Source organism: Schistosoma mansoni, chromosome 1 (assembly GCF_000237925.1).
Source record: "Schistosoma mansoni strain Puerto Rico chromosome 1, complete genome".
NCBI classification, from domain to species: domain Eukaryota; kingdom Metazoa; phylum Platyhelminthes; class Trematoda; order Strigeidida; family Schistosomatidae; genus Schistosoma; species Schistosoma mansoni.
In genome coordinates, this window is record NC_031495.1 from 9,970,061 (window position 1) to 9,988,824 (window position 18,764).

At 36.4% G+C, this 18,764-nt stretch overlaps 1 protein-coding gene across 1 annotated transcript in view; it reads right to left on the reverse strand.

The window, feature by feature from the left end:
* Smp_162000 (hypothetical protein) overlaps positions 1–16,204 on the reverse strand; it is a gene marked incomplete at its 5' end in the record, with an annotated part of 129,862 nt that extends 113,658 nt beyond the window's left edge. The window contains 9 exons of the mRNA XM_018793193.1: positions 1,707–1,828; positions 5,791–5,900; positions 8,062–8,467; positions 12,823–13,147; positions 13,598–13,740; positions 15,084–15,308; positions 15,805–15,893; positions 15,928–16,019; positions 16,056–16,204. Coding sequence (XP_018647730.1) covers positions 1,707–1,828; positions 5,791–5,900; positions 8,062–8,467; positions 12,823–13,147; positions 13,598–13,740; positions 15,084–15,308; positions 15,805–15,893; positions 15,928–16,019; positions 16,056–16,204 — 1,661 coding nt within the window. The remainder of the gene's footprint in view (positions 1–1,706; positions 1,829–5,790; positions 5,901–8,061; positions 8,468–12,822; positions 13,148–13,597; positions 13,741–15,083; positions 15,309–15,804; positions 15,894–15,927; positions 16,020–16,055) is intronic.
* Positions 16,205–18,764: the final 2,560 nt, after the last annotated feature.

Below are 18,764 nucleotides of genomic sequence, written 5' to 3' on the forward strand. Positions count from 1 at the left end.
TTCTGAGAACAAACATTGTTCTCTTTCTTAATTCTCGTTTTGATTGCGGAAGACTCGAATGAAGTATAGTAGTCATAGAATACTGGACAGTAAAAGACTAAAACGGGACTACAGAATCGAGAGAAAAAACAAACTACAATGAAAATATAAATATGAGAAATGTAATCCCCAAAAAGAACAAATATAATTGACAATTGAAATGTTCGACATGACATCTACCGCAAAAAAACACCAAAAGAGGAGCGAAAAGTGTGCTAAATAAGTAAAACTCAAAATATGCATGTAAACAAAGAAATAATTTATATACTTGAGCTATTTTAATCAATTCTAAACAACTTCACCCAAAATCTTCAACTGTTAATAACGACTATCGTGTGAACCTCACCAACCAGGCAGCATGCATCTTCTTCTGAAACAGTTCAATTCAATAATCAATGACTCCATGGACTAGAAATATTGCTGGGTAAAACAGTACTATGACATAATTTGATCGGTGAAATCACTTGTTCATTTGGTCCTAATTTTACACGGCAGAACCGATAAGATAGATGTCCCATAATTACGATAGCTTGTCTTTTAATCTACTAAGTGTTTCCAACAATCAATAATCTATAGATTATACCTTGTTAAACATATTGAAAGCTAAAGCACTGCTGATGAAAACATTAAATAATCAGGTCAGCCATTCAGTCATGCTCAATGTAGGACCTGAAATGTATGTATATCGGTTCAAGTTGCCACATCCTATTAGCACAGTGAGATGAAATTGTCAGGGAGAATCCTTGAGTAGTGGAGGTGATAACAGTAACAATGGTAATAGAAAAGATTAAGCATGTGAAATAAAATGCACCTACGCCACTGAAGACAATTTGGAGTCACATCATTCAAGGTCTCCAATAATCGGTTATGATAGCCACACTGACCTCAATCAGATAGTCTGTGCCGACCTACACGGCGCAGTCCGACAGTCACTGTCTTCGTGGACTAAAGCCGGGAGGTCATGGTTTGGCTCCCCCTAGCCTTGTTTCAACATACTCCGACATCACCCATCATTTCACGTGGTGGACATATGTAATACATGTTAAAACCATTTCAGTCGATAAAGATTCATTAAATCGTCAAGTGATTTGTCAGACTTACTCGACCAAAATAAATAAATGCACAAAGAAGTTGACATTATGAAATGATCTTAATTAGACAACCATTGAAAACCAAGAAGCGATGGATAGATATAAAACGTAAAGTTCAACAGTTTTCACAACCCCCCTCTCAAACCGATAACTATTACGTGCTCATCGGTGACTAATTTCGACATGTATTGGTCAGAGTATTAATGAAAAGCCGAGACAAGTAGTGAAGTCCAACTGTGTTCGGTGTGAGATAGTTATCTACCAATGGCATTCGAAGACGTTTGCTAAATATCGCGAAATGATTGAAGCTCAACATGTAAACCAATAGATGTAGAATCAATAGTCTAAACGTTAGGCCTTCCCCATGATACCTAGAAGTCCTGGTTTCGAACTCCGATAGGATCATGGTTACATATTACTAAGGAGTAACATGCTCAGGCTCGTTAATTTCTTATGGTACTCCAACTAAAGTTAGTACATGATGCTAACCAGAAACATCGAAAATCTCCACAAATCCCCTGAACTCATAAATAAATATATTTTATAAATATAGTTTAGTGATTTAATAAAACAAACCTTTCTTTAATAGGCATGGAATCACTTGATAACTGGTATTTTAGAATATTCGATCGAGCCAACAGTAAATCATTCAGAAAGTGTAAACCTTGTTTTGTGCATTTCAAGAAAAATTTAAAATCCTATAAAATTAGAGTAGAAAAAGTGCTTTTTTCAATAAAATATAGTAATTATTTATTATCACTGACCAAAACTTGACATACATCCAGTTGACAGGTCTCAAGTAGGACGAAACGCGCATACCAGACCCCTTTCTAGCCACATTTCATTCGTCTCATACAGGTTAGTTCACTCTATTTCAGGTCACATATTTTGTATATGATAGCTACTGAGACTACCCAGCCGATCGAAATAAGATAGATGGATGCAGTGTTTAGACCCACGATCCAACAAATAAAGTTGAGACGTAAGTGCATCAGCCACTAACTGACATCTTTTAACATTACACAACCATTCAAGATTAATTCTTGACATAAACTTCGAAAACAAAATCAATCAATTTACCAGAAAGAAAAATAAGATCTGAATAACAACAGAAAAACGTTGATGAAAGCTACCGGTATATAACAGTAACAATGTTTAAACATACATAACTTACATCAATCTGTAAGTCTTGATATAGATTTGCAGAAGAGTCTACAAGATAAGATAGGAGAAATCACAATCGCCCATTTGCAAATAAAAATAAACAATCAGACATTTTACCATATGATTCTTGGAACTTTCATTTATTTTATTTTATTTATTTAAACACATGAATATTGGTACAAACGGGCACCAGATATATATGCGCCACACAAATTGTGAGGGCTGTGATACTGCCCAGGTGCCCAAACTGAAGCAGGCTTGGAACTTTAACTTGATTAACTATATAGGTAAAAATATAAAGTTTATAGTTGAAATGATGAGTCAATTGAAGCTAGACCAACATGGAAAACCTGGAAGCACTGGTTGAAGTTAGACATTAACATTGAAATTTAAATAATTCCAACGTTTTGTCCATCTAACACTCGGTGCCCAATTTTTGTCAAGCTATTCGTTCTAATCTTGACGAATATTCGTACAAAATTGATTTTATTTAAAAGTTTTATAACATTAAAGAAACGATTCCACATTTTGATATTTATAATGTAAAATCAATTCACCTTATTTAATAATAAATAATACAATAGGATGAAACGGCCATCCAGTGCCTTCAGGTTTTCTATGGTGGCCTAGCTTCAATTGACTCATGATTTCAGCTATAAAATTACTAAAATCTCCACAAAAACCCCCCTTCTGTATATATAAATTGTTCAGATTATAGACATTTGTTAAATCGACACCTTACTCTTTGTCAATAGTACTGAAAAAAGAGGATGGAAAACCATCCTCCATTTAGAATACAGAATTGTGTATCACAATTAAGGAATTACAATGAGTATCGATTTATTTCAGAGAACCTAAGTTTACCAAACATCTAATGGGAAAATGACATCTTTAGAGGTCTATTAAATCAGAAGCCCTAGGAAAGGATCCGTTGATGAAATTACAGATCCTTTGAATTTAGAAATAATTCATTGTTGTCCTTTAGCCCAGAGTTCGAAGAGTAACATACTAATCTCGATGTTTGAAATTTTTACTTTACTTTTCAGAAGCTTTGATTACAGATAGCCTGGTAGTGTACGGATCAATTTTTCGAAGTGTTTAAAATGGTCTGTACATTACAACATTTAATTTTAAAACAACTTTCGTTTCCCGAGTCAGTTCAAGACAGATTACCACTATTTATAGCATGTTTTTTGCATCACAAACTTATTTACGTTGCACTGGTACAAGAATGTTTCAAGCAACAATTTCTTTATCATTGTGCACTTCATAGTCATATTACTCGTACCTGTTTGTAAAATATCTATGATGTCTTCGTCTTAGAGAAGTGAGGTTAATCACAACATAGCCAGCAAAATGATTTTTCTAATGTTAAAGCCAAATGAAGGACATAGGTTTTGTATGTCACTCACTCACTGGTCAATGAATCGACACTTGACAGGTAAGCCTAACTTTTGCGTGATCGAACTATAATTCAGGGCAGTAAATTTACTCTACAACTGACGCTTGATATTCAGTGTGACATGTCTCACTGGGGCCTCCAAAGAGCCTAGGACTAATCAAATGTGAAGTGAGAACAAAACTAAACATTACACTGAATGGGAAGGATGTTAAACGTCGATTACACACACACACAACCGTACCTTTACCCAAATATTGGTGATAACTACTGCAAGACAATCTTCGAGAATGTTCTTGAATCTATAACAAACAAAAAAAGATGGAACAGTAATTTCAACAAAAAAGGCTACTTATCATTCAACTTCATGAAACCAAATGAAAAGTGTATTAGAAAAACGATTGAATATAAGCAAATGTTTACTTTATGTGATGAGTCATTTAAAGTACATTTAGTAATCGATGATGAACATAAGATAGTGTATCTATGTGGCAACGAAAATCTTAATAAAAATAGTCACCTTCCTCGAACATCATACCCGCTCTAGAGGAAAAAGTAAGTTTTCTTCTCACATTTAGCCCAGTAGTATTTAGGCGAAAAGAGAAAATATTGACGGACAATAATGTAAATCCACAGTTTCATGTCTACTTAACACAAAGTACAATACTTGATGCCTCTAAACCATCTTCCCACGCAGTAACTACTGATTTTTTCGTCATTGATCATGGTAACAACTATTGGAACCCAGTAAAAAACAACTTAGTGGTCATATAAGAAATCAAATACATCAGTACAAAAAAATGGAATTTGAACATGCGATCTATTAGTTGAAAGTAGAGTATTTTGACTATCATATCAACAATATGAAACTGCAAGCTCTACTGTGCGGTGGTTGGATTTAGTCAAAAGGAAACCATAGTCCTAGGCTTATTGCTAAATGGTAATTATCACTAAGGTGTACTTGGAATCTTGGAAGAACCGAAATTCTCTGTGAACAGAATTCGCATCACCTAGTCTCACAGTCTGAGACGTTGCTGGCCCCAATACCTCAGTGATAGCGTCACTACTCTGTAATCAATCAATTCTAATTACTGTACATACCTACTTTTAAAATTTGACATTCAATTTAATTCACTGGGTAGCTTGCTGAAGCTTGTGATCATATATACAAGGAAATATTATCTAGTTTCAGGATAATAAATTGTACATCTTCACATACACACGCATGAACTACATCACCTCTACAAAATTACAATGAATGGACAAGTGAACAGGAATACTATAGCATAAGGGACACAGTTTAGTTGAAAATACAACCGAAAAAACTCTCAGCAGGAGAAGCCCACTTAACTTTTATAAATATAGAAAAAACTACGGCAGGACCACCAATGGCTTCAATTCTCAGACATGTTTGATAACATCTGAAGCCACTGGAATGTATCAGCTCTCTGATCTCAAACCAGGGAATCATAATGGCCTGACAAAACCCATTCCTATACAGCTCTTCTTAGCATCACGGCAACATGTGACAAATAGACAATCTCTCTGCTTTTTCAATCGTCACAGCATCGTCAATTATTGGGCAACATGGAAGCTCCTAGGATGACATTCGTTAAACGCTATCAAGAAGCCAAAAGCCGGTGTTTTCGAACGACACCAACTGCATTATCGTCATTGTACCCTAACACAGATTGCGAACCCCAGCATCACTAACATGGTGTTGCTGTTCAATGTTGACGATCCTTTAGAGACAACGATGATCGAACACAGAGTCACAGAACACCTTAGAGAGGACAGATTTTACAAACACGAAGTTGAACTGATTTAAGGCGCTACATCATAAATCTGACTTTTCACAAATGTAATAACGTCACACCGGCGCTAAAGATGGCCCAAGTTTCCAAAAGCCGTTCTGACTTTCACAATACATAAAAGATAGAGTATGCAAACCACGGATTTACACCTTTAAATCATTGGTATGTGTTCAGACCATATCGTGACTTTATCTAGGGAGTTTGTAAGCTTTAGCATTGTATTTTCAGAAAAAATGAAACAGTCAACTGATAATTAATACTTTTTCTACACAAATATACCTACCACATTAAACATCTCTGATAGAATGCGCATTAAATCAACATGAAAATGATGACCACATAGAACAAATAAACGCGATAACGATCCAGGTTTTGCTGATTGGTTAATGAACTCTAAATTTTTGAAAAAGAAATCTGGTAGAGATACTGCATGATAAACAATTTACGATTTTAAAGTACGTATATAGTTTATATTGAAAACGGACACTAGTTGATGAAATACCACTAGGGAAATGTAACGCAATTAAAAGACTGTAGCATTATTAAAGACTACCATTCTGGGGTTACTTTGAACACTCTTTAAACATTCTAAAAGATTAATTCTGGGACGAGTGTCATCGTAATATCTATTCTATGGTAGAACTTACCGTTATATTTGACATATTCTTTAAATGTTACCATAAAATGACAAGTTATGAAAAGTAGCAAAGATTTGATTCTGAGCTAAACGTGCAACTACGAAGTCATAGCTTTTGTATTCATAGGCTAAGTTTGGAAATGCGAACGATCGCTAAGTTCTAACTTGATGTTTTAAGTCTATTATGCTCGCGAGATCTGGAGATTCAAAAAGGGTAATGAATTCGATTGTATACGAAGTTTAGAATCTGAAGTCCAGAAGAGTCAAAGTAAGATGAAGTAACCGTCCAGTGTTTCTTAACTTTCTATGGTTCTCTTAGCTGATGTGCTATCTCACTTGCAAAGCAATTTAAAACAATACTAATTTAATTGTGGCGGAGTACCTATTTAGTAAACCAGTGTGATACACTTAGAACTTGAAAAATAAGTTCTTTAGTTAAGAACATAATCTAGATAAACACAACAGTATAGAATCTAGCATAACATGGAAGAAAAGGAGGAAGTTATATTAAAAGTGTTATATCCGGACGATAATAAATGAATGGTAACCGTTAGAAAGTACTTATGGACTAATATTATACATATATTCTTATTGTATGACTACTAAGTGATCATATTATATACGCCCCCAAATGCCCTGGTACGGCCGAGAGTGGGGAGAGTCCGCTCTCCCTCTCGAAATGCTCTCACATGGCCAGCGAATATATAGCCTCTGCCAGGGAAGTCCTACTCACTGCCTTCTCGTGGCACTACTGTTGTCTACGAAATTGAGAGGACGAAAAGCGAATGTCCGGCGCTTTAACCGGGCTGGTGGACACGGAGAGTCTACCTAGGGGAGTTGGAAAACCCTGATTCCAAACTAATAGTGCACATGGGCTGCAGAATCCTAAAGGAACAAATGACGTATGAACCAATCGTCGGTCACCGGCTACCATGAGACTGCCTCTCCTAAAGTTGCTCAACTGCTTTGTGGATTAGACCTTCAGGTCAAAGGTTCGGGGTGTGGCCCCCTAAGAAAACCACCTGTTTCGGTTTGGGCACCCAGACAGTTCCCCCAGCCCTCACACAAATCGAATGATTTATATGGCACATATCTACTTGGTGCCTCCTTGTACTAATGTTTATGTGTTTAAATAATAATAATAATTAGATAATAATACATATTATATGCATATTTATATTCCTTTCATCAAAAACTTTTATTTGACCTATTGACTACTATCATACGATTTACTACATTTGAAATATCCTCAATTTATTGGTAACAGTTTCTCACAATCACAACCACTTTTGACTAGATCTTGTATGAATGTTATTTTCTATTTTATGGTGTGATGTGGTCTGATTTCGCTTATATATAAACCAAGTGTTTTTGAAATATATGATTCGTATCGCGGAGGCTAAGATTGGCGTTCTGGACTTAAAAGGCAGGGTTTGGTGGAAGAAAGATCAATGAGGACTCTAGGCTGCTCGTACTGGTGTATGCGTCATTAGTTTGGTCGTATAAGTCAGTGTATCTAAATTAGTAATCGTACTTCGCGATAATCGTATAGCTACGGGCACAACAAAGAGAAATAAGAATACTGCGAGTAAACGAGCAACAAAGTTTCAGAAATTTAGAAAACAGAAAATAAATGAGGCGATATTAGTGTGATCAATTTTGCCACGTTGTTTCGAGGATTCGACTATCGAGAAGCCGATATTTTCACATCAATAAAGACTCTATGGGTTGGTGTCATGTTTACACCTGACCACTCAGTATTTTTTCAAATACCACCTAACTACATTTGCAAAACTAAGTGATGATCATAAAGGAAAATGTCCAAATGGATGAATTAACTAATGATGGAAACGAGACAATGAAACATACCCCAAAAACCAAGAAGATGGATAATAAATAACCTTATAAAAGTCTTACCATTTGGATCAAATTTTTGATCTAAGTGATATTTGATATTTTGATCAACTAAACTCAAATCATCCGATGACGATAGCAAGAATGGTAAAGAAGGCAGTGACGACGACAAGATGTCAGAGTTCTGGGTAACGGAGAAATCTGACCCATACTTAAAATATTCAGAGTCACCAGAAGCCAACAGCGTTAGGCTTAATTTAAACAATTGTGAAAAGTACTTCAGTAGTAAAGGTTTAATTGGCACTAAATTAAGCTGACGATCCCATTTGTTTAGAGACTCAATCAAACATAATAAATCTGACATATCAGCTGGTAGAATGTTAGGTAACGATTTGGCAAATAAGTTGAGCATCATTGAACCAGTTCCAAAATTCAAGGATTTGATCATCTCAAAAATTTTTGAATTCATCTAATTTTTTACAACAGAAGCGTGAAAAAAAAATTGGACTGGAATTTAAGAAGTGGGATATCAAAAATAACTTTGAAATACTGAAATCTTGAAAACAGTAAGGAACTTGAAGTTATAACATACGGATTAAATACATGAAATATATATCAGTCCGCTTACCGTAGCTAAACATACAATAAAACTCAACAAAGAGATCATGTATCATTTATCACAAATAGACACTATCACCTCCAGATGATAGAAAAGCTTGTAAGAAGGGCAGGACTATTGGATAATCTGATCAAGTTCATATCGAAATACGTAAATTAATCCACTTTCAAGTCATAAGGGCCAGCGAGAGAATCAATATCCCAGATCTTTATGTAAATCGTATATAAACTTTAGTGATTTCACTGCTGTAACTTTAATGTTAGGTTAATTGGGACATATTATTCTTTTTCAGTTCCTATTCCGATTTCGGAAGAGTCGAATAAAGTATTGTTATCATGGTATACTAAATAGCAGAACTTAACTACTGAATCTTAATTTATACCTGGGTTTATCTCTATAAACCATTCGATTATATACCTGGTTAGTGCTGATTAATCTAATTCAAAAAATCACCAAAATAAACCCCAATATATCTAACCGTTAATTTGCATGCTGAACTGAGAAGTCATATAAAACTATACAATCATTTTGAAATATATACCACACTTGATAAAACTACTGAGTCAATATAGATACAAGCCTAATGAGCAGTATATATAACACATGGATGGTTAATGGTGAATATACAGAAGAATCTGCATTCTATCAGCGTCTTCACCAAAAAGGACTATGTCATCTGAGTATTCTAAGACTATAAGTGGACCTCCTGGTAGAAGATCAATGCCCGAAAATCCAGTCGACGACAGCGTTATTTCAAGCAGTAGATCTATGATGAAACTGAACAAAAATCAGATACTGGACAGCCTAGCCGGACACCACTTGAGGTTGTAAAATCAGATGACAGTTCGCCATAAGCTCTCACTCGACTGGTAGTGTTCGAGTAAAGAGCCTTCACAAGGTTTATATACTTCTGAGGTACACCTTTCAATGACAGACACTGCCACAGAACCACTCGGTCTACAGACTCAAATGCTGCTTTTAAGTCAAGAAACACCATCATTATTGGACGCCAATAAACATGCCTGTGTTCCAAAAACCTGACAAATGGTGAATATGTGGTCGATGCAGCCACGACCAGGTCTGAAACCAGACTGATTTCCTCGTGTTCGCAGTTCACGAGTCTTAGTTAGGCGTCCAATAATTATTGAGGCTAGTATTTTAGATGATATGTTAGTCAAACTAATCCCTCTATAGTTATCACAGGATGATTTTGACCCCTTCTTATATATTGGAACAATCAGTGATTGCGACTAGCCAGATGAGATTACTTCCACCTCCCAGATTTTAGATAAAATATTAGTCAATGTAATCGCTAAAACTGGACCACCACCCTTAAACACCTCGTTCCAGATTATTGATTGCTTTTCAAACTTCAACTATAGTCGAGAGACCTATCTCAGTGTTTCATTCAAACTGTTTAGGAAAGGTGGGTAGCTGTAGAGTAACCGAAGGCCAGCTGATTAGTTCCTAAAAGTGTTCAGCTTATCGTTCTAAACATCTGGACTGAGAGTAGATAAGAGTTTCTTCTTTCTCCGAGACCTTCTCACACTTGACTTTTCAATTCCAATTTCTTTTATTGGTCTGAAAAGCTATCTGGTGTTACCGTAGCCGCTGCCTTTTCTATCTTTCGTTGCCCATCACTACTCACGGTCGTTCCTTAGACTTTTAGTTAACTTAGATCTGACTTGTTTTCGGTATTCATCACGTTCAGAGTCTGATGGGATGAGTTTACGAGAATCCATCAGTGCAATAGACTTACAAGAAATCCATTTGTTTTTTGTAACCCTTTGGTTTAAATCACTAATAGATGTCGGAGACGGATATCCGTAGGATAAGGCGGTGTGCACTTTTAGGGTCGATCTTTTTTAACCCCACCCCTACTTGTGGGAAGGCAACATCGCTGCTATGCTGGTTGTCTGAAGGAAACACCTTATTGTCATCACACCTGTGTACAGTCAGCAGTTTTGCTCTGTGCTTGTGAAATCTGGCCTCTCCGAGTTGAGGATGTTGGACGACTCTCTGTGTTTGGTCATCGTTGTCTCCGAAGAATGACTGACATTCAGTGACAATGCTGTATTAACGCAGATGTACGGCATCGTGTATTCGGGCACAGCGATAATAGTCCAATTGGTGTCACGATCTTGAAATACCGACTGTAGTGACTCGGACATGTTCTACGGATGTCGTCTCAGAGAATTCCTCGGCGTGCATTATTTGCCGACGCTGGGACCGGTTGGAAAAAGTGGGGAGATGGTCAGTGTATGACATGGTGTCCTGGTATGAAAGAAAGCGGTTTAGACTTCTGTTGGTCTTTCACGACCCCCTGGTTGGGGTCCGAGAGATGGTGCAACACAGTGGCTGGGACGTTATCAGATATGGCTCAGAATAGAAGCCAGTGACGATCCTGCTGTAACCTTCTTTTACTTTTTTTATAAAGAGTGGTCATAAATTCTTTAACTGAAAGAGTTCTTCTGGTTGTACTTTTCCATTTCCCCCATTATTATTCTTAATATTACACTAACATACACTAATCTGTGGTTGTTATTGCTCTCTTTTTTTTCTTATACGAACATTACCTTCTTTTTCTCTTCCCATACTCATTGTTTTGCGTGGCACATATATATCTAGTGCTCCCCTGTACCAATATTTGTGTTCAAATAAGTAGATAATAATATAATCAACTTCGCCCTCAGACCTTCGGTTTGCTGATTTTAGTCTTATCGCTGTTCAACCGACCTGTCTGGCATGGTAGGACCTTGAGGAACGATTGTTCCGGCCCGTATAGCTCTATTGGTTCATTACAATAGGGCAAGCCCGACCACCAAGTCAAGGTAGCAGCAACGGTCGGGTGAATTACTGTATTGCCAGCATAACGGAAAGATTGAGTGGAAAATATATAATGTTGAACAAAAGTGTACCACATCAATATTACAAAGAAATAAATTTAATTCATAGAAAAGGTATGAATTTTTTTATTCCCTATTTTATAAACATTTCCATATATGTGTAAAATCTAAGTAACCAGTAATAAAATACCAGTTATACGCACTAAATAGGTAGAAAGGATTGCTCGTCAACCACATAATCAACTGCGAACAACGCCTAATTATGAGACCAAAATATGACAACCATGATCCGCTTACCTGGCAGGATACTAATCGACCAAGGTGTTGTTGATAGAGGGAAGCCTGGAATAAAGGTTTGATAAACATTGATAACTTTGTTCGACTTTTCTCGTACGGAATTAAAATTAATAACTATGCTACTTATGCCTAGGTGTAAAAACTGACTATTATTCTCAGAAGTCGCGCTTTTTAACTTGAGGAGTTGCAAAACATGTATTTCGTTTTTTTCTTAGACAGAGGAGCTATTGAACACTGACTAGTTACGAGAAAAGTTCTTATCCAATAAATACATCACTGAGTTGTGGGATGTTACGCGAAGACAGGCATAACAAACGAAAGTGCCGATTTTCAAACTACTTATATTGGGATATAATACGGTGAAATGGAAATGATGGTTAAAAATATGTTTTAAGAATGAATTCGTATCTTTCAAAAAAGAAACCTCTATTTAGGTACCCGATGCTGAAAGTCTTAATCAATATGTGCAACCCGATTCCTATTTAATAGATGAATACTGATAGTCAAAACAGTCAACATGTCTACTTTACTCATAAAATCCAGACTAACGAACAATGAATTTATAACCACCGTAAGACTTATTCTATTCAATGTTTATTTCATAGAATGTTGAACATCTAGGTACTTAGTTATTTGATTGACCATGCAGAAGTTTTCGTTTGCATCAATATAGCAACCAATTTATTTTCTTCAACTCAAACTCATTTCTAAACTGAACATTGCTGAGGTAACACTTTCATCTAAAACGTGTGTCAGTTACCAAACATGTTTCCTTCTGAACTTTCTTTGAACTTAATATCTCTCACAGTGATAGAGCAGGACAGACGACCCAGTACCGTTGTCTCTAATTGTAAATCCCATCAATGAAATACAGTGATTGTATAAAAAACAAGGTTGGACACTTGTAAATTAACTAACATGGGACTACTGTTTCTAGTAAATAAATCAACTATTAATATGGTTATGTGGCTTGGGTAAAATAAAATCTTAGAAAAAAAAGGCATTTTTTATTGAACTGTCTCCAATTCTTCTCCGGAAACACATTTGGAAAACATAACTAACCAAATAGTCTAAGATTTCATCCAACATCACCCTTTGATTCAATGCAACATCACTTAACTCTGTATATAAGATATAATTTGCAAACCATAAACAACCAGATTGAATAGCTTTAGAAATTGATTCAATCCAGTGAGTGACAATTTCTTCTGGAACAGAAACAAACATTTGTTGCTGTGGTCTAAAATTATCATGCAGCAACAAACTGTCACTTGTTGGCACTGTGTTTGTCAATTGTATGTACGGGATTTCAAGTGACGCGACCAAGAACAACTGTGAAAGTGAGCTAATAGTCTTGAATCGAGCATGAACATGATTTACACTGTCACTGAAATTGAAAAGTAAACAGTAAATGATGAAATTATTCATTTTTACATCGGGAACCATATAAATGAATGTGTCGACATTGTAACTGAGGTAGCCACTGAGATAATCCTATACACTATTAACTGCCAAATATTTCGAGGGAATATAAATAGAAGGTAAAAAAGTTTACTTCTGAGCTTATTTACAACTATCAACGAAGTATGTTGAGAGCGCTAGAAAAGTATTCATCTGCAAAAAATTGATCGCAAAAACTTGCCCAAATGACTTAATTGCAAAATCAAACAATTACATTTAGCCGACTGGTTTACATATTGTTTTTCGACACCATCAATCTTCGAAATTATGTTATACAGTGTCCCTTCCCTGGAATGAGCCTAAATATTTTCAGTTTAAAAACATTAAACCACAGGTATCACAAACGAAGAAAATAGGTGAAAGATGGTGAAATTACCTGGCTAACATAGAAGATATTGCATCCAAATTGTTAAGCACATGCTGCCAACCACCACAGCTCCAAAACGTTTGGACACAACAAATAGCAAATTCATTGCGCGTATTGACGGTACAAAAATCAGAATTCCCTTGAATCTGTTTCTAAATCAACCACAAATAAGAGGTTACGTAATTTACTTGATTTTAGACATTTGTCAGATACATTTATTAGACATAGTATGACACTAAAATAAACAATGAATGATAGTCTCAGACATCATACTACTGATAGAATGGCAAGCAAATTAGCAGGAACAAAATAACCAAGTGAAACGGCGTCAGCAAAATATGACGGGAGATAATTAGTAACGTACTGATGTAGTAAAAAGATAATGACCTTCAGTATATTCAATCGATAACGGAAAACTTGAGTCACATGAATGTCTGTGTATTTTTAAAAGTTCGTCATTAATCAGGATGAAGGTCAGAAAAATTAACCGACATTAAAGTTGAAGTGGGTGGAATTTCTTTAAACCAGTTATCTGAGAAAATTGGTTTGAGTGCACAGTACAAATAACATAGTACATAATGTTGCTTAGTAATCAGGTAGAGTCATAGACGCAGAAAACTAATAAGTTCATTGTTACAACTCCTCTTAAGATATGTTCTAAGACCCAAGCTTACAAACACGTACTTGAAGCCATACGCATTGATTGCTGTGATTGACCTAATAATGGAGGATATTGCTCCGGTATTTTTATTTGGATGGAATAGTGAACAGTACAAACGAATAAAAAAACGCTAAAAAGTTCGATTAATTTTACAGATTGGTCGTTTACCCAGTTAGCAAGTTTAATACAGAGCTAAGATGAGTGCTAACAGTCATCACAGTTGTAACTAACGAAACATAACTTAGAAGATTGTCAGAGTAAATAGAATTCTAAATAATATTTCCGAACATACGGCCCACAGTAGTCAATATTGAAAAATAATTTCAATAGAGTAATAACCAGTTACAAACTTCAAAAAGAAGATGAAGCACATTGGGGACAGGTGAAACTAAAAATTGACATAGTTCACTGACTAGTAAAACACTCAGGTTAAAAAGTATTCGACAATGTAACGACAGATAGCCTAAAATACTATCAAGTTTATTTAACTCCAAACCACTAAAACTGAACGCTGCACATTACTGCTACGTCCTGAAGAACAAACTATTAAAGAACTGGGTTACATTGAAATGTTCTAACCAAGTATAAAGCTAGATATCAAATGGTGAGCCACATCTAACAACACTTAACTGTCTAGTCATAAACTCATATTTGATTTAAACACAACCAAAGGTTAGGGATCAAAAATACAGACCAAGAAGAAGAGATTGCGCAAGGCTCATTAAAAACTTAACTTCAACTCACAAGACCCAAAAATACTTAAACACGAATACGTCAAAATCAAGTTTGTGATTACAATGTATATTTTTAACTATATTGGAATAGATCAGTTACCGTATTGTGAGTAATTTCATTCCATAACTCATAGGCCAGGGAAGATTCACGATGTTTCACTAGTAATTTAGCTCCCTTAGGACTACCTTTCTTATCAGGTACAATATCCTTCCACTTTTTAAGTAATTCGCGGTCAGAATCACACAGTCGTTCAACTATTTTCAACTGATCCACCGGTATGGGCTCCAAACAAAATAAAGAACATAACGTTGTTGATATATATCCCTGAAAAAAAAGCAGAGTACATTAAAGAATTACATGCACAAACCAAACGGAATACGCAACTAGTAAAATATGAAACAAGCTACACAGAAATGAATTTTGTCCAACACGCTTATTTCAAATGAACTAACCGGATTTGATACAAAGAACTTAACTGACTATCAACCAATTCTGAGTTTTTATAGATAGAGATTTGTAGGCAAATCAACCCTCACCCCTAAAGGTATTTCAAAATGAAGGAATGTCACAATTATTTAGATATTTAGAAAAGAAATACAGACTGAACAATCGAAGAGACTAGAAACTAGCTACTAAAGAAGCTTATATGCTTTTATTATTTTAGAGTGTCTTTAAATTTCAGGCAAAGTAGTCACAATCAGAACTATGAGTGTACTAAGAGAACACACAAATACATGTAAATAAGAAATTCATCGCTCATAAATCAACTTGTATTTGGTATGATTCACTGTCATAACAAAAAACAGCTTAAACTACTCACCACATCTTCCTTATTTTCTTTAGACAAAAGTGTAATAAGCTGACGAACTAGTGATGCCCCAGGAACTTTTATGTTCATATGTGTAAGTTCTAGAGAAAGTTTTATCAGCAGTTCGCAACAAACCAGACACGTTTTTGATAAGCAATCCTGAAGTGGCACATAGAAGTTTTGTCTTCAATTTATTTGAAATTTCTGACCCAAAACAGCTAGCATTTCTACAATACAGCAATATGGCACCAAGTGAAACGTACCCGCTGCTTTCAAGGTCGCACAGGAACTCCAGTAATTGCTCGATTTCTTTCGCAGATACTGGATGTTTGTCTGTGCAGCTCTCGAATACAAAAAAACACATCCATCGGAATTTTTCTAAGGCACCGTCGTTTGTCAGAAGCTTGGTCATCCTGAAAAAGACTGATGGCCAGCGGTTGCGGATAACGCAGATGTACCGCCACAAGTCCAACAGCGCACACAAAGGATGACAACTCCAAAGTTTGATTGTATAAGCAGATGACTAAGCGATTAATGAGTTCGAATTTTGCTTTTACCAAATTTGAAAGGGTTTCGAAACAAACGACTTCCGAGGCTGCTCACTAACAATCAGAAACATCAGCTCAAATGGTTCAAATGGTTGAGGATGGAATAAAAGAAGCTTTCGCTTAACGGGCTTCCGTGTCTAGTAGCAGTGGATCACCAATACCTCAAGGCAAAAACCTAGGTATATGAACGATAATAGAGGGAAAAAAAAGAATTTGGTAAATCATAATAATGTTATCCTTAGTCCTTGAGAATAAGTCAAGTTTCCTCTTAAAGGACTATTGGGAAGTCGCTTGGACTAGCTCAGTCGGCAGCGAATTCCAGCATTTGACAACTCTAACGGAGTAGAAGTTGGGTCTGCAGTCTGTTCTGCTATATAGGGTCTCCAATTTCTGGGTGTTACCTCTTAGGTTAGTGTTGTGACTAAGCTTAAGAATATGTTTAAGGGGATGACCAGAAGTATTAAGGATACTGTAAGTCATAAGAAGGTCACCTATAAGACGCCTGTACTCTAACGGGTAAAGGTTAAGTGATTGGAGGCGCTCTTCATAAGGTTTGAATTTGAGTCCCAGAACTGATTTCGTGGCTCGACGTTGTATACGTTCCAGAGTGTCCTTATACTTTTGGAGGGAGGGAGGAAATACTATGTTTCCGTACTCTAAATGGGGACGAATAAAACTGTTGAAGATTATGTGGAAGGTTCTACTGTCAAACTGGCCAAAAACGCGCTTCAATGTTATCAGTGCAAGGTTTGCTTGAAAGGCGTTTTTGTCACAGTTCGCATACGATTTAGGGTCATAGGGTAGCAACACTCCTAAATCTTTTTCGACTTGGGAAACTTCTAGAGGGGAGTTACCTAAGTTATAACTATAGTCTGCAACATGTCTCAGATGGACTACTTTGTACTTTGAAGTGTTGAAGGTAAGTCCGTTGTCGTCTGCCCAACTTTGAAGTCGGGTCAGATCCTCCTGAAGAACCAGTATATCATTATGATTACGTATCTCTCTCCAGAGTTTCACATCATCAGCAAAAAGCAATAAGTCAGATGGAACTTGTTGAGGAAGATCGTTAATGTAAATCAAGAAGAGAAGAGGTCATAGTATTGAGCCCTGGGGGACCCCACTAGGACATTCCATAGCCTGAGAGAGAGTGAAGTTAACCCTGACCTTAAAGTGTCGGTTTTCCAAATATGAAAAGAGCCAATCAATCAAAGGGGGTTTTATACCCAATCGTCTAAGCTTCTTGATAAGACATACGTGGTTGACCCTATCAAAAGCTTTTGAGAAGTCCAGGTAGATGACGTCAACCTTCCCCTTGCGATCAAGGATGGTTGTCCATCTATCCACCGCAGTCAGCAGGTTTGTCATACAAGAATGACCTTTTCTGAAACCATGCTGTTGAGGTGAGAAGAACTTTGAGGATGATAAGTGTTCTAGTATGCCGTCGAATACTAGGGATTCCATAATTTTGGAAGGTATGGAGAGAAGGGCCACTGGTCGGTAGCTTGAGGGTTCACTGCGTCGACCTCCCTTGAAAATTGGTGTAATGTGGGCCAGCTTCCAAATTTCCGGTAGTTTGCCTCTGCTTAGCGAGTGTGCGAACATCACGCTAAGTGGTGATGCCAGGATTGAAGCTGCTTCCCTCAAAACAGCGGCTAAAAATTTCGAATAACCAAACGATATATTATTCTTTGCCGGTGAATCAATTACAACAGTAAACATTGAAGTATTATTAAAAACAGATGGAGCGCAGAGCATGAAATCTCGTTGTCTACATTGCTTCGTGTTGCTGCGAATTCGATCCTCCATAGTAAGCATAAGATATTCCAAAACTAATTTGAACTCAGCTCTCGAGATTTATTAGAACTTCTCAAATGAAAGAAAATATAAGACATTAATAGCAAATAATCGCTTAGCATACGGTAGACCAGTTTCAAATGAACTCGTATCCTGCAGTAAGATGACAGAAATAGGTTGAACCAACTCAGCTAAGTCAGTGAGATATGTCATCATTTCGTTCTCTCACTACTGAGTTTTTTTGTCAGATCCAGCTCATACTTGAAAAAGGACATGCTACTTGAATCCCATGTTCCAAATGTAGCCTCTTAAACGTCTGGTAAATTACTAAAAAAATTTCTTCTAGATGACGAAATAGCTTACGACTAACCTGTGATATCTTGAAGCTTTGAGCAGCAACAGTCCTACAATTACTCGTAGTATGGTGAATGTTACCTATACAGACAGTTGTAATGTGTATGTGTCAGAAATTGAAAGTAGAATTCTTGCGGATATAAGAGGAAAATGATCTCGTCGTTTGTAGAAAAATGATAGAGTTTTCGTTCCAGTATCTAAATTACAGTAAAGTTCTCTGAATTATAATAGCAGAAAACAATTCCTCATTGGGAGTAGGAATTTCAGCATGCGCGT